General features: G+C 46.5%; 1 protein-coding gene across 1 annotated transcript in view; it reads right to left on the reverse strand.

The window, feature by feature from the left end:
* The window catches only part of nfia (nuclear factor I/A), a gene marked incomplete in the record, with an annotated part of 47,934 nt that overhangs the window by 8,246 nt on the left and 27,901 nt on the right, over window positions 1-11,787 (reverse strand). The window contains 4 exon segments of the mRNA XM_025009638.2: window positions 4,301-4,428; window positions 5,493-5,610; window positions 9,098-9,172; window positions 9,891-9,956. Coding sequence (XP_024865406.1) covers window positions 4,301-4,428; window positions 5,493-5,610; window positions 9,098-9,172; window positions 9,891-9,956 — 387 coding nt within the window.

The following is an 11,787-nucleotide window of genomic DNA, read 5'->3' on the forward strand; positions in this document are numbered from 1 at the left end:
GGCGTGGGGGCTGGCTGTGGGGGGACACGGGGTAGAGACACGTTTAGATTAAGTTTCATAAAAGGGGCGTGGCTTAACATGCAGACCATGGACATAGACAGCAGAACAGATGAGCCAATAAAAGTGCAGCATACGACTCCTCCCACAGCAGCTGTCAATCAAAACAAGTGAGTGTAGAGTCATGTTGCTCCTCCTCTTCCTCCTTCTGAATTGTTCCTTTCCTTCCTTCCTCTCTTTTCCTTTAGTTTTTCCTTCACTTCCCGTTTCTCCTCCTCTCCAGTATAATTAAGACCCTGATTGGTCTAATTTCACCTGATTGCTCGTTAATGGAAGAGGCCTCGTTAAGGCTGTGATGTACAAAGCAGAGAGGAGGAGTGTGCATGTGTGTGTGTGCGTGTGCAGGGACGGTAAGAAATGTTGGAGAAGTGAGAGAAGGACGGACGAATGGAGAGTCGAAGCTGCTGCACTAATTCACTTAAAGTCTGCTGTGATTTATCACTCTGACAACACACACACACACCCTCACACACACAGGGACACAATGTGTGTGTGTTTACAGTAATCATTGAATGGATGGAACCACAAACACACAGGGACACAGTGTGTGTGTGTTTCTGTGTGTAGTTTTGACTGTTGTTGTATAGTTTGTTGTCTGATCAACACATGAGGTCACCTGATGTCGTTTCCACCAATCAGACATGAGATTATCAGGTGAATTTCAATAAAATGTTTCAAATAAATCACCTCAGACACCTTGAGGTGAAAAACAAACAAAATGTCCTGTAACCCTGCTGAAGCCGTCATAACTGAAAACAAGAAGAGAAGTCCTGAAGCCCCCAGGGGGGTTAGATCCTCGCAGGAAACCAGTACGATCAATAAAGATGGTTTTATTATTGATAAACTGATCAGCTTATAGTCTGATAGATATTCATCTCTGAGGCATAACGACACAAGTGGCTGTCAGTGTGTGTCAGTGTTTGTCTGTGTGTGTGTCAGTGTGTTTCAGTGTGTGTCAGTGTGTTTCAGTGTGTTTCAGTGTGTGTCAGTGTGTGTGTGTGTGTGTGTGTGTTAGAGTGTGTCAGTGTCTCAGTGTGTGTGTGTGTGTCAGTGTGTCAGTGTGTTTCAGTGTGTGTCTAGGTGTTACAGTTGTTCTAAATTGCCTCGGTTTTCCTCCTCCCTGGTTCTCTCTCCTCCTCCTCCTCTCTAGCCCGGAGATGTTCCCTCCGTTCAGAGGTGACCAGGTAAACAATGAGGAGGTGAGGATGAAGAACAGGAAAACTCTCTCATTCTCCAGCTGAGGGAAGTGAGGAAGAAGAGTTGGTCTGTAAAGAAAGTGGATGAGCTGAAGATGAGGATGGAGAACTGATGAGAACAGAGTTGATGTGCGAAGGAGAAGAACCCTGAAGACAAAAAGGACCAGAGAACTAATCTCACAGAACCTTCAGCAGAACGTCCTGACTAACATGTTGCTCAGAAGCAGGAAGTCAGCAGACGGCGTTCACCAGAACGTTGACTCTGGAGAAGCTCTGATCTGCTTTAAGGGGCAGGATGTTCCTCCCACAAACTGCTGGAGAACGTTCAGGAACGTTGAATCATTAGGAACCCTCCATGCAGTTGAAAGACTGCACCTCCACTTCCTGGATTGAAGGAAAAATGTCCTCAGCTGGAGAACAGAAGTCCAGTTCTTCTGGATTTGTAGAAGTTTTTGGATACAACTGCCAGAGAACATTAAAGAACACTAAAAACTACTGGAGAGCAGTCGAGACCAACACAAGTACAGGAGAACGTTCGTCCTGAAATCCATGTTTCCTGAGTTGTTTCTTTTAAAAACAAACTGTTTCTGTTTTTGGTTCCATGTGTTCCTGTTCAGCATTCTGCAATATTCTGATCACATTATTCAATGTGTCAGTAATTAATGAATCCATAACCGTGAAATTATTAAACCAAACAAGAATGTTCTGTAAATTAATTACTGAACATCTGAAAAGTGACTCAGCCACCCCCCCACACACACACGTACACACCGAGGGGCAGGAAGGGAAAGTTGGGAGTGGGCGGGGCAACAGAACAGGTGCGTAAGAATACACGCAGTGTGTTCCTTTCCACCTGACAGAACCAGCTGAGGGGAAGAGGTAGGGGAGGTGGGGGTGACTGGTTCTGGACCTCACCTCGAGGCCCGGTAATGATAGGCCGGTGGTGGTGTGTGAAAGCCGTTCGGGGGGAGGAGGAGGAAGAGGAGGCGCCGCCCGGAGAAGGTTCTGCGCCGCAGAAACCGGACCTCTCTGATCTCTTTAGAACGCCGGCGGGTGACATCGTCCCTGCCAAGAACCAGGGTGAGGAAGATGAGGAACCGAAAAGGCTTTTTAGAATTTAGTTTCTACTTTGACATGGTTCTGCACCTCCGGAGGGTAGAGAACAATAGGCAGGGGGAGGGGTCAGTGTGGGCGGAGCTTCAACAAAAGGGGAGGGATTAATGGGGAGGCGTGTCAGTCAGAGTGTCTTACTGAAAACAAAGTCTCAAGTTTGTTTTTAAATAAACAGCAAAACTCCAAGCAGATGTAAATACAGAAAGTTTGAAAATAAAGGTAATTTTATAGGTTCCTCTCGGGGGTCAGAGGTCACACACCCAAACCACCATCGACCTCCATTGATATCCTTCAAAATAAGAGTGCCTCTGTCATAGCTTAGATTGGTACCCTTCACTATTTCTGCAGAAATGCCGTAGTTATTTTTCTTTGGGAAGCGAGCTGTAAGGTTGTATTACCTGGAGGGGGCAGGGCTAACAGTGATTGACAGCAGGAGCACAGGTGTGTGACGAAGAGTTAAAGGAAAAAAATTACAGATGGTCAATTCAGTTCATCCATCATCATCCATCCATCCATTATTCATCCATCCATCCATCCATCCATCCCAGTGTAGTTAACACTTTAGTGAGGTCACCATGGTAACCAAGGACAGGTATTCACACCTGGAAGGGAAAGACTTCACAGCACATTTGAAAGCTGAACTGACTCCTTGTTTTCATCTGGATGCTACTAAGATACCCAACAAACACACGCACACACGCTCGCACGCACGCACACACACACACACACACACACACACACACACACACCCTTGCAGTGCACATGTGTGTGTGTATCTTGAATTAAAAACAAGAAGTTACACACAGATACAGTATATTTGTCTGAACACACAGCATCATGCACGGTGCTGCTCTCCAACATCAACCAATAAACAACCACGATGATGTCATCAGCATGCTGCAGGTGGGTGGAGTCAGGGTGGGTGGGGGAGGTGAGGACAGGTGTGACGGTCCAGCAGACTGAACCAGACAACACGAACATCTACGTCCATCTGTCCATCAGCAGGAGCAGGTGAGGAGGTGAGGAAGAGGAGGAGGAGGAGGCGGTTTCACAAACACGTAGACAGAAAATAAAGTCGTTTTGTCATTTTTACCTTGTCGGGAGATGAACGAGCTAGCTAGAGAGCCACGCAGCTTATATCCAGCTTTCCACCGCGAGACGGAGGAAAGAAGAGAAGGAAAGAAACGAGAAGAAGAAAGAAAAGGCAGCATGAATAAAGGAAGTGACAGACTGAGAGCGAGAGGAAGATGGAGGCAGCGCCTCAACAACCACTGGGTGTGTTCAAAAACATCACATATCATCTGTTACAAAGAAGAAACACAGTGAAACCACTGGAGTACTGCTGACTAACTACTAAGATTAGTCAGAAACATCACTGTCTGTTATTTTAAACCTACCAATGAGAGAAAGTGATAAAAACAGACAGAAAAGGAGAATCAGAGTGAACATTAACGGTTCATCCCGCTCCTGAAATGAACTTCCTTCATCGTTTCTTTTCTCCGCTTGTCTGAATTCCTGATTTATTTCCTCCAGTTTTTTTTTTTTATCTCGTAACACATTTAATGTCAGATCTAATCAAACAGAAAGAGGAGCTCCGATTTGAATGTTTTCAGAGAACTGAGGCTCCGCCTCTTTAAAAGGCAGAAAGCTCCGCCTCTTTAAGAAGCAAGAAGCTCCGCCTCCTTCATGTGTTTCAACTCTGATTGGTGCTTCATGTTTCCAGTAAAAGAAAAATTAGTTTTTACCTCACACACACTCACACACTCCTGCCTGCTGTAAGCTCCGCTCACATCGTGTCACATGTTCTCCTCTCTGTTTCTGGTTCAGTTTGGGGGTGATGTGTGTGTGTGTGATGAAGGTGGAGGTGGTTGGGGGCGGGGTTATTAGATGGGATGTTGTTAGTGGTAGGTGTGGTTGCCATGGTGACGCCGTACCTGGCTCCACGTCGTGCCAGCTGCTGGTCTGGCTGCCGCTGCCCGGAGACCGGCCCTGACCCGGGTAGTAGGACTCCTCCCCCGGACTGTCCACGTCCTCTTCCATGCACTTTATCCTCTTGGCAGAGCTGCACGTGCACGCATACACACACACACACAGAGGACAAACAGCTTTGTTAACTTTTCACAGAATCTTAGAGCAACACTGGTCTTCATGTTGGATCTTTACCCAGAACAAGTCAAATAACATCTGCTTTTATTCTGAAAACCTGCTGAAGACAGGAAGTATTTTAAATGAAAAAACTAAAAATAAAGAAAGTAATTACTTTCAAAGATTTCTGCCAAAGGGACCAGATCATTGGTTTACAAGTCACAAGTGTTTATATTCAGGTGCTATCGAGTCCTAAGTTTTAACACAGAAGTCCAGTTTTGAGTCTAAAGTCATGAAATGTAGATCCAGTTAAGCCTGACTTGAGTTCTAGTCATGTGACTCGAGTCCTCACCTCTGCTCTCTGACACGTTCTAAAGACCAGCGGATCCAAGTTCAAAGTTTAACTGGAGAACAAGAAGACTCAGATCATTTAGAAATCATTTAGAGGTGCTGCTGAACAGGAAGTGGCACATTCAAGTGTGTGGGTGTGGGTTTGCGTGTGTGTGTGTGGGTGTGTGAATGAATGAAGGTCTCTGACATCAGTAAATATTTCCACATGGATCTGCTTCTCTGCCTCGCAGCGCTCTGTGTGTGTGGGCGGCCCCTTGGGGAGGTGGGTGGAGTCAGAGAGGATGTACTCTCAGCCTGATGGATGGTGTGTGTGTGTGTGTGTGCGTGCTGCAGGGCAGGTAGCTTAGCATCGATAGGACAGCAGAGCTAGGGCGGAGCCTGTGAGCGTCGGTCCTCAGGTGGAAACATCTCTGGGGGGGGTATTCCAGCTTTCTGAGGACATTCCAGTTAGTTCTCACAGAAGAAAAACACAGTTCAGTTTTTACTTTCCCTCCCTAAATTAAACAGAACACATTCCTATACATGGCGTTGATCTTTGTGACTCTGCCCCCGGCACAGAATAAAAGTGGTTCTTTGTTCTGACCCGGAAAGGAGTTGGTGCTGCAGTCAGAGCTTTGTTGGTTGAAACAGCAAGAACTGGTTCTGATTGAGAAACTGTCTCCAAACCTGGAGGAGCAGGTGTGTGTTTACCTGGAGGAGGAGGTGCTGGGCAGCGGCCTCCTCATGGCTCCTGGACTCATGCTGTAGTAGGAGGAGCTGTCCAGGTCCGCCAGAGAGAAGTTGGGCCCAGTTCCAGCTGCGATGGGTGCTGATGGACACACAGACAGGAGACATCAGTACAGACACACAAACTGGTTCCACCTCAGGAGAACATGAAAACTACAGAACAACTCATCACAGAACCAAAGTGAACGTTTCTGTTTGGGTCCAGAACCGGTATTTTCAGAACCTTCTGATGGTTTTAAACCTTCTGTCAGTTTGATTTACAGCTTTTCTTCTCCAGATTTGCACATTTTCTTCCCCAGGACTGTGAGTTTGTCCCCTGAGGCTGAACCACAGGAAAAGGATCCATGTGGAATTTAAAAGGATTGTTTTTAAAAATATCTGGAAAATCAGAAACAGTCAATCAGAATGTACAGTTCACTAATAATCCGCATTATTCATGACTGCCTGATGGAAATCTGCTGCACCAGAACCAGAACATGAGCACAGAGAACCAGAACACGAGCACAGAGGACCGGAACACGAGCACAGAGAACCGGAACACGAGAACATCCTGAAGATATTTGAGAAACTTTAAAAAAAAAAAAGCAATCCTAAAACTTTATTTAAACTCCTGGAGTGGAACACAAACAAGTTAAATATTAACTGTGATTCCTGAACATCAGAGCTGCTGACGCTCCTCTACTCTTCCTCTGTGGGATCGGTCCTCCTCTTCCTCATCCTCCCCCTCAGGAGATCAGCTCCTCCTGATGCTAAACCACAGAGATTCGTCTCTTTGTTGTCAAACGCTTCAATCGGACAATCCTGCTGAACAAAAGCAGCAATCAGCTTCAAACCCGGACATCCATCTATTCCCTGGCCTCCAGCCCCCCCTCCTACACCCCTCATCCCTCCTCTTCATCGCTTTATTGACACTGAGCGTGATGGTGTGATGGGATGAAAGGAGGAGGAGGACGACTGACAGGACCTGCTGGGTAGTTTTCTGCTGAGCTCAGCACCGTGAGCTCGCTGCACCTATCCATCACTGAGTGCCCTGCAGAGACGCACACACACACACACACACACACACAGGCAGACACACACAGGCGCACACACACACAGGGCTGCTCTCGGTGTGTAATGCAGTCGTGTCCACGATGTTTCCAGAGGAAAAAGGAAACAAACGAAGCCTCAATGTGTTTTCCTCTCATATCAACAGGAGGAGCTGAGTTCTTTCGTTTAGCTCAGAGGGAATTTTAAAATGGTTTTATTTTAGTTTGAATCTTTGAAGAACGTGTTTGGGAACAAGAGTAAAATGTTTCAGGATGAATGAAGAGAAGTTTCAGGAATTTTAATCTGTTTAAACAGATCCACCACAGAATGTTAAAGCCTTAATCAGAGGTCAGTTTAGATTAATGATCATCAGTCAGTATAAGGAAACAGATGTGGTCTGTAGGGGGCGCTGCGTGACACATTAGATGAACAGATGTGTTTATTGAACAGATGTGTTAGATGAACAGATGTGTTCTGTAGGAGGCGCTATGGGATGTGTTCCATGAACAGATGTGTTTAATGAACAGACGTGTTCCATGAACAGATGTGTTCAATGAACAGATGTGTTCAATGAACAGATGTGTTTGATGAACAGATGTGTTCTGTAAGGGGCGCTATGGGATGTGTTCGATGAACAGATGTGTTCAATGAACAGATGCAGTCTGTAGGGGGCGTTGGGTGACATGTTTAGTGAACAGATGTGCTGGATGAACAGATGTGGTCTGTAGGGGGCTCTGGTGCCGAATACTTCCCGTTTTTACCATGTTCTTCATGTTTTTAGGTCAGTCTCTGTGCAATGGGTCCAACTAGAACCTAGTGGATCACTGAATGTTCCTCTGCATCGCAGCTTCTAACCGGTTCTCAAAGGTCTCAGCTGGATCTTAGATCTCAGACCAAGTCTGAGTTTGTTCCCTCTGTTCTTGTTTCAGAGCTGCTGTGATTGTTCTGATGATGCTGAATAATTGTGAGGAAGTTCTCAGCTCCATCGGGCAGCGGGGCCCATCTGCTGCTGGCACCTGACCAGGTGTGTGTGTGTCGCCCTGGGCAACGAGGCCAGGAAGGAGGAGAGATGGAGGAGGTTTGAGCCAAGTGGGTCATTCTGATCTGTTCCTTAGTGTGTGTGTGTGTGTGTGTGTGTGTTTATATCCTTGCAGAAGAGGAAGTGTGTGTGTTCCTTCGCAGTGCCAACATGCACGCCTGGCACTCAGATCCACATCACCATCTGGATCTGAGTCCACAGAGAGACCTGAGAACCGGTTCTAGTTTCACAGATGACCAAAACAGAAAGAAGAGAAGAAGACGAGCTGAGAGGAAGTTCGGCAGAACCAAACTGAACTGACCAGCTGCATCTGATACAAGGAGGCTCCACCGAGCCGCACCCCCCACCGCACACACACACACACACTGTGTGCTGCTTTAATAGGATATTGATCGACAAAGAGATTCGATTGGCCTGCCAGTGAATTGTGTAATGGCTGCACAACGCCAAGGTCACCCGCTGTGTGTGCGTGTGCACGCGCCTGTGTGTGCCCACTGTGTGCGTGTGTGTGTTGAGGCCTCAGCCCCCCTGCAGACCCCTGGATGCTTGTGTTTATTTGTAAACAAACCAAAAAGGGAAATGATTTTATTTTTTGTTGCACAGAATCAAACTCTGCTGACGATGTTTTGTGTCGATCCAACAGCAAGAAGGTGGTGAGACCCACCTGGACCCGGGTGGATCCACCTGACCCACCTGACCTGCCTGGATCCACCTGGACCCAGGGGGGTCAGGTGGACTTCAGTTCTCTGCAGCTGGGAGGACATAAACCTGACAGAGCAGGAGCTGAAATCTTCACTCATAAAAACAGACACTGAGATGATGTTTGAAAACTATAGACACATTTCAGATAAAGTGGAACGAAAAAACTACAGAACCAACACACATCAGAACTTTTAAGATGATGCTACATCCAAACACACAACCCTGAACAGAACCAAAATGACCAGAACTGTAGTTTTACATCAGCCTGCAGCCGCAGCAGTAAGAAGGAACATTAACCTAAAATCTGGAGAACATGAAGAACCACAAACCGAACGTTCAAACTCAACTGAATCATCCAGAAAATCAACAGGAAGAAGGAAAACTGGTGGAGAATAAAGCAGTTTACAGGATTCAAACAGGTTGATGCTGTTTCACTCACACACACACACCTACCCACACACACACACACACACTCCTGCACTCTAATCCATAAGTGATTCTTCCAGCGCCGCATCGCTGAGAATCTGCTGACGACACAAACTCACAGCAGCAGGGAAACAAAGAGAGAGAGAGTGTGTGTGTGTGTGTGTGTGTTGCGGTGTGAATGTGTGTTTCCTACTCTTCACTTTACAAACAGGAAATCAGAGTTTTTTGTGTTTGTAGTTAAAGAATCCTGGGGATGAAAACCAGATTTATCTGAAAATCAGAAGGTACCTCCCCCTCCTCCCACCTCCTCCTCCCCCCTGTAGGGGGAGGCAGAGAGCAACAAGTTCAGGAGCAGAACTAAAGATGGACTCACTCTGTGACACTCGGACGAGCTCGGCCACGGTGAAGACTCCGGGTGTGACGAAGCTGTCTTGGAAGCCCAGGTGACCTGGGGGAGAGGAGCAGACTGATGATGTCATCCAGGTAGAACAGTTCACCAACAGAACTTTACCTGGACCTGCAGTCAGGGGGCTAACGTTAACACAACCCAACAAACAGGAAACAGGAAGTGAATCCTGAAGAAGCTGCAGCGGATCAGTTCTAGAGATCAGAACAGGGGGAACGTTTTCATGTCTGATGTTCCAAACCTCAGGCGATACTGAAGTCCTGATCCAGAACCTCTAAGCTAGAAAAAACTAACTTAAATGATCTTGAATAAATTTGTCAGACAGCTGTTGTGACTCTCAGCTTCCTGCTGCAGTGCATTCTGGGAGATTTTTAAAGGTCCTGTTTGAAGCGTGAACCATATCAGTCTGTAGAACAGGACCGTGGACCCATTCAAGGAACCTGAAGGAACACAGCTGTGATCTCTGATCCCTCACAGAACCACATGGTCCTACAGAACCACAACAGGGTTCTGGCAGGAACAGTGGGATCTTTACAGATGAAACAAACTCTGGATTTTCCTGTTAGGAAAAATCAGAACCAGGTCCGCCTGATGACACGTAGCTGAACTCAGGTCAAAGTCTGACACACACACGCCTACACACACACAGCTAAAACCAGAGAGGATTTCCTCCAAACACCCAGAAATTTGTCACACACACTTCCCTGATTCTGAACGGCCTGTGCTGAGCCATCTGTGTGTATGTGTGTGTGTGTCTCACCATTCTCAGGCTGCTCCTTGACGTCTGAGTCGTTGGCCTGGTTGGGGCTTTCTGATTGGCCAGTTTCTGCAGGGAAAACAGATAAACAATGATGAGAAAAACAACAGCAACAGTAAAACCTGTAGCCAATAAACCAGGGGTGTCAAACTCTGTTCCTTGGGGGCCGCTCTCCTGCACGTTTTAGATGTATTCTTGCTTTAAAACACCTGGTTTAAATGGATGACTTGTTGCTGTGCTCCTGTAGAACTTGATGATTTGGTGAGGAGGTAATTAAACCATTTGATTCAGGTGTGTTGGAGAAGAAAAACCTAAAACTCCCAGGACAGCAGCCAATGAGGCCTGGAGTTTGACACCCCTGCAATAAACACACGCACAAAGCAGCTAGACGGTGCATTCACTGACAGCTGGGATAATTTTCCTTGACAGGAGAAATGTGTGTGTTCAGATCCCGGAGAGCCTTGAACATCTCAAACACAGTTACACAACCAGTGAGCTCATCTCATCAACAAGTTTGTTGTTTCAACAACAACAACAACTCAGCTTCAACAGGAAGACAACTGTGTGCAGAGAAAACAGCTTTCTCAAACGTTTTGTTCTTATGTGTGTAGTTCCTATGTGTGTGTGTGTGTGTGGTTCCTATGTGTGTGTGTGGTTCCTATGTGTGTAGTTCCTATGTATGCGTGCGGTTCCTAGGTGTGAGGTTTCTATGTGTGTGTATGTGGTTCCTATGTGTGTGTGTGGTTTCTATGTGTGTAGTTCTTATGTATGTGTGTGGTTCCTATGTGTGTGTGTGTGTGGTTTCTATGTGTGTAGTTCTTATGTATGTGTGTGGTTCCTATGTGTGTGTATGTGGTTCCTATGTGTGTGTGTATGAGCTGTACTGATCAGGATCCTGTTGGACTCTGGTTTTTCCTGGATTCTGACACACAGCAAACCCGCTGGCAGACAACACTTCTGCATGCGCTCAGTGGCGCAGCATTAGGACCACTCAATCAGCAGGAGGCTCGGTCACGGAATCATGCTGGGACTCGTGACCTTTGACCTGTATTTAGAGTGTGAGGTTCTGTAGAGTCTGATCCAGTTCTTCTGGTTTCTGCAGCTCTATTTGTTTTCATGTCTGCCAGCTGTTTGTTCAGCTAAGGTGAGTTAGTGTCAGTTAAAGTGACTTACAGGAAGTTAGTCACCATGAGCTTGAATTAGTGAGAGGTGTTTATATTTATGATCTACAGTCAGGATGCTACAGGTGCTTCTAGAAGCAGCCAATCAGAAGCAAGTGGACAGGAAAGGAGGTTTCTTAAAGAGACGGGAGCTGAACTGATGTTCTGCAGGAAGAGGAAATAAAGTGAACTTTCTGAAAAGAATCCCAGAATAATCAGATTTCTCTCTTTAGTTTGGTTTGATTGTTTTTAACCTCGGAAAGTTTGATTTACCTGAACAAGTTAGTAAAAGTTTGTTTCTCCTGTTAAACATTTAAAGCTTAAGCTGAGCCAACTCTTCGGATGAAGTAAAACAGGAAGTAACGCTGATGAGATCTGCAGCGGCGCACAGGATAAATCAGCTCCGAGGATTCTGGGAAACGGCCGTCCTCTCCCAGCATGCTCTCTGCTTCCATGCAGCTCCGCTCCTCAAAATGATTTAGCAGCTTCAGCGGCATCGATCGACCGCGCTGCAGAGAAAATACCGGAGCAGGAAGAAATATTACCCATCATCCCCCTGGAGCGGGCCGGCAGGGCCATGACTCAGGACGGGCTGAGGTCTGCAGGAGTCGGCTTCAGTTTTCTTTTTGTATCAGGATGAAGAGGGGTCGCTCATGTGAGGTTTAGATGTTTAATTCCAGAATCATGTCTCAGTTTCAGATTAAACTTCACCTCAGCCTGTTTGTTCACGTCGCCACCAG

This window comes from Kryptolebias marmoratus, linkage group LG18, assembly GCF_001649575.2.
Source record: "Kryptolebias marmoratus isolate JLee-2015 linkage group LG18, ASM164957v2, whole genome shotgun sequence".
NCBI classification, from domain to species: Eukaryota; Metazoa; Chordata; class Actinopteri; order Cyprinodontiformes; family Rivulidae; genus Kryptolebias; species Kryptolebias marmoratus.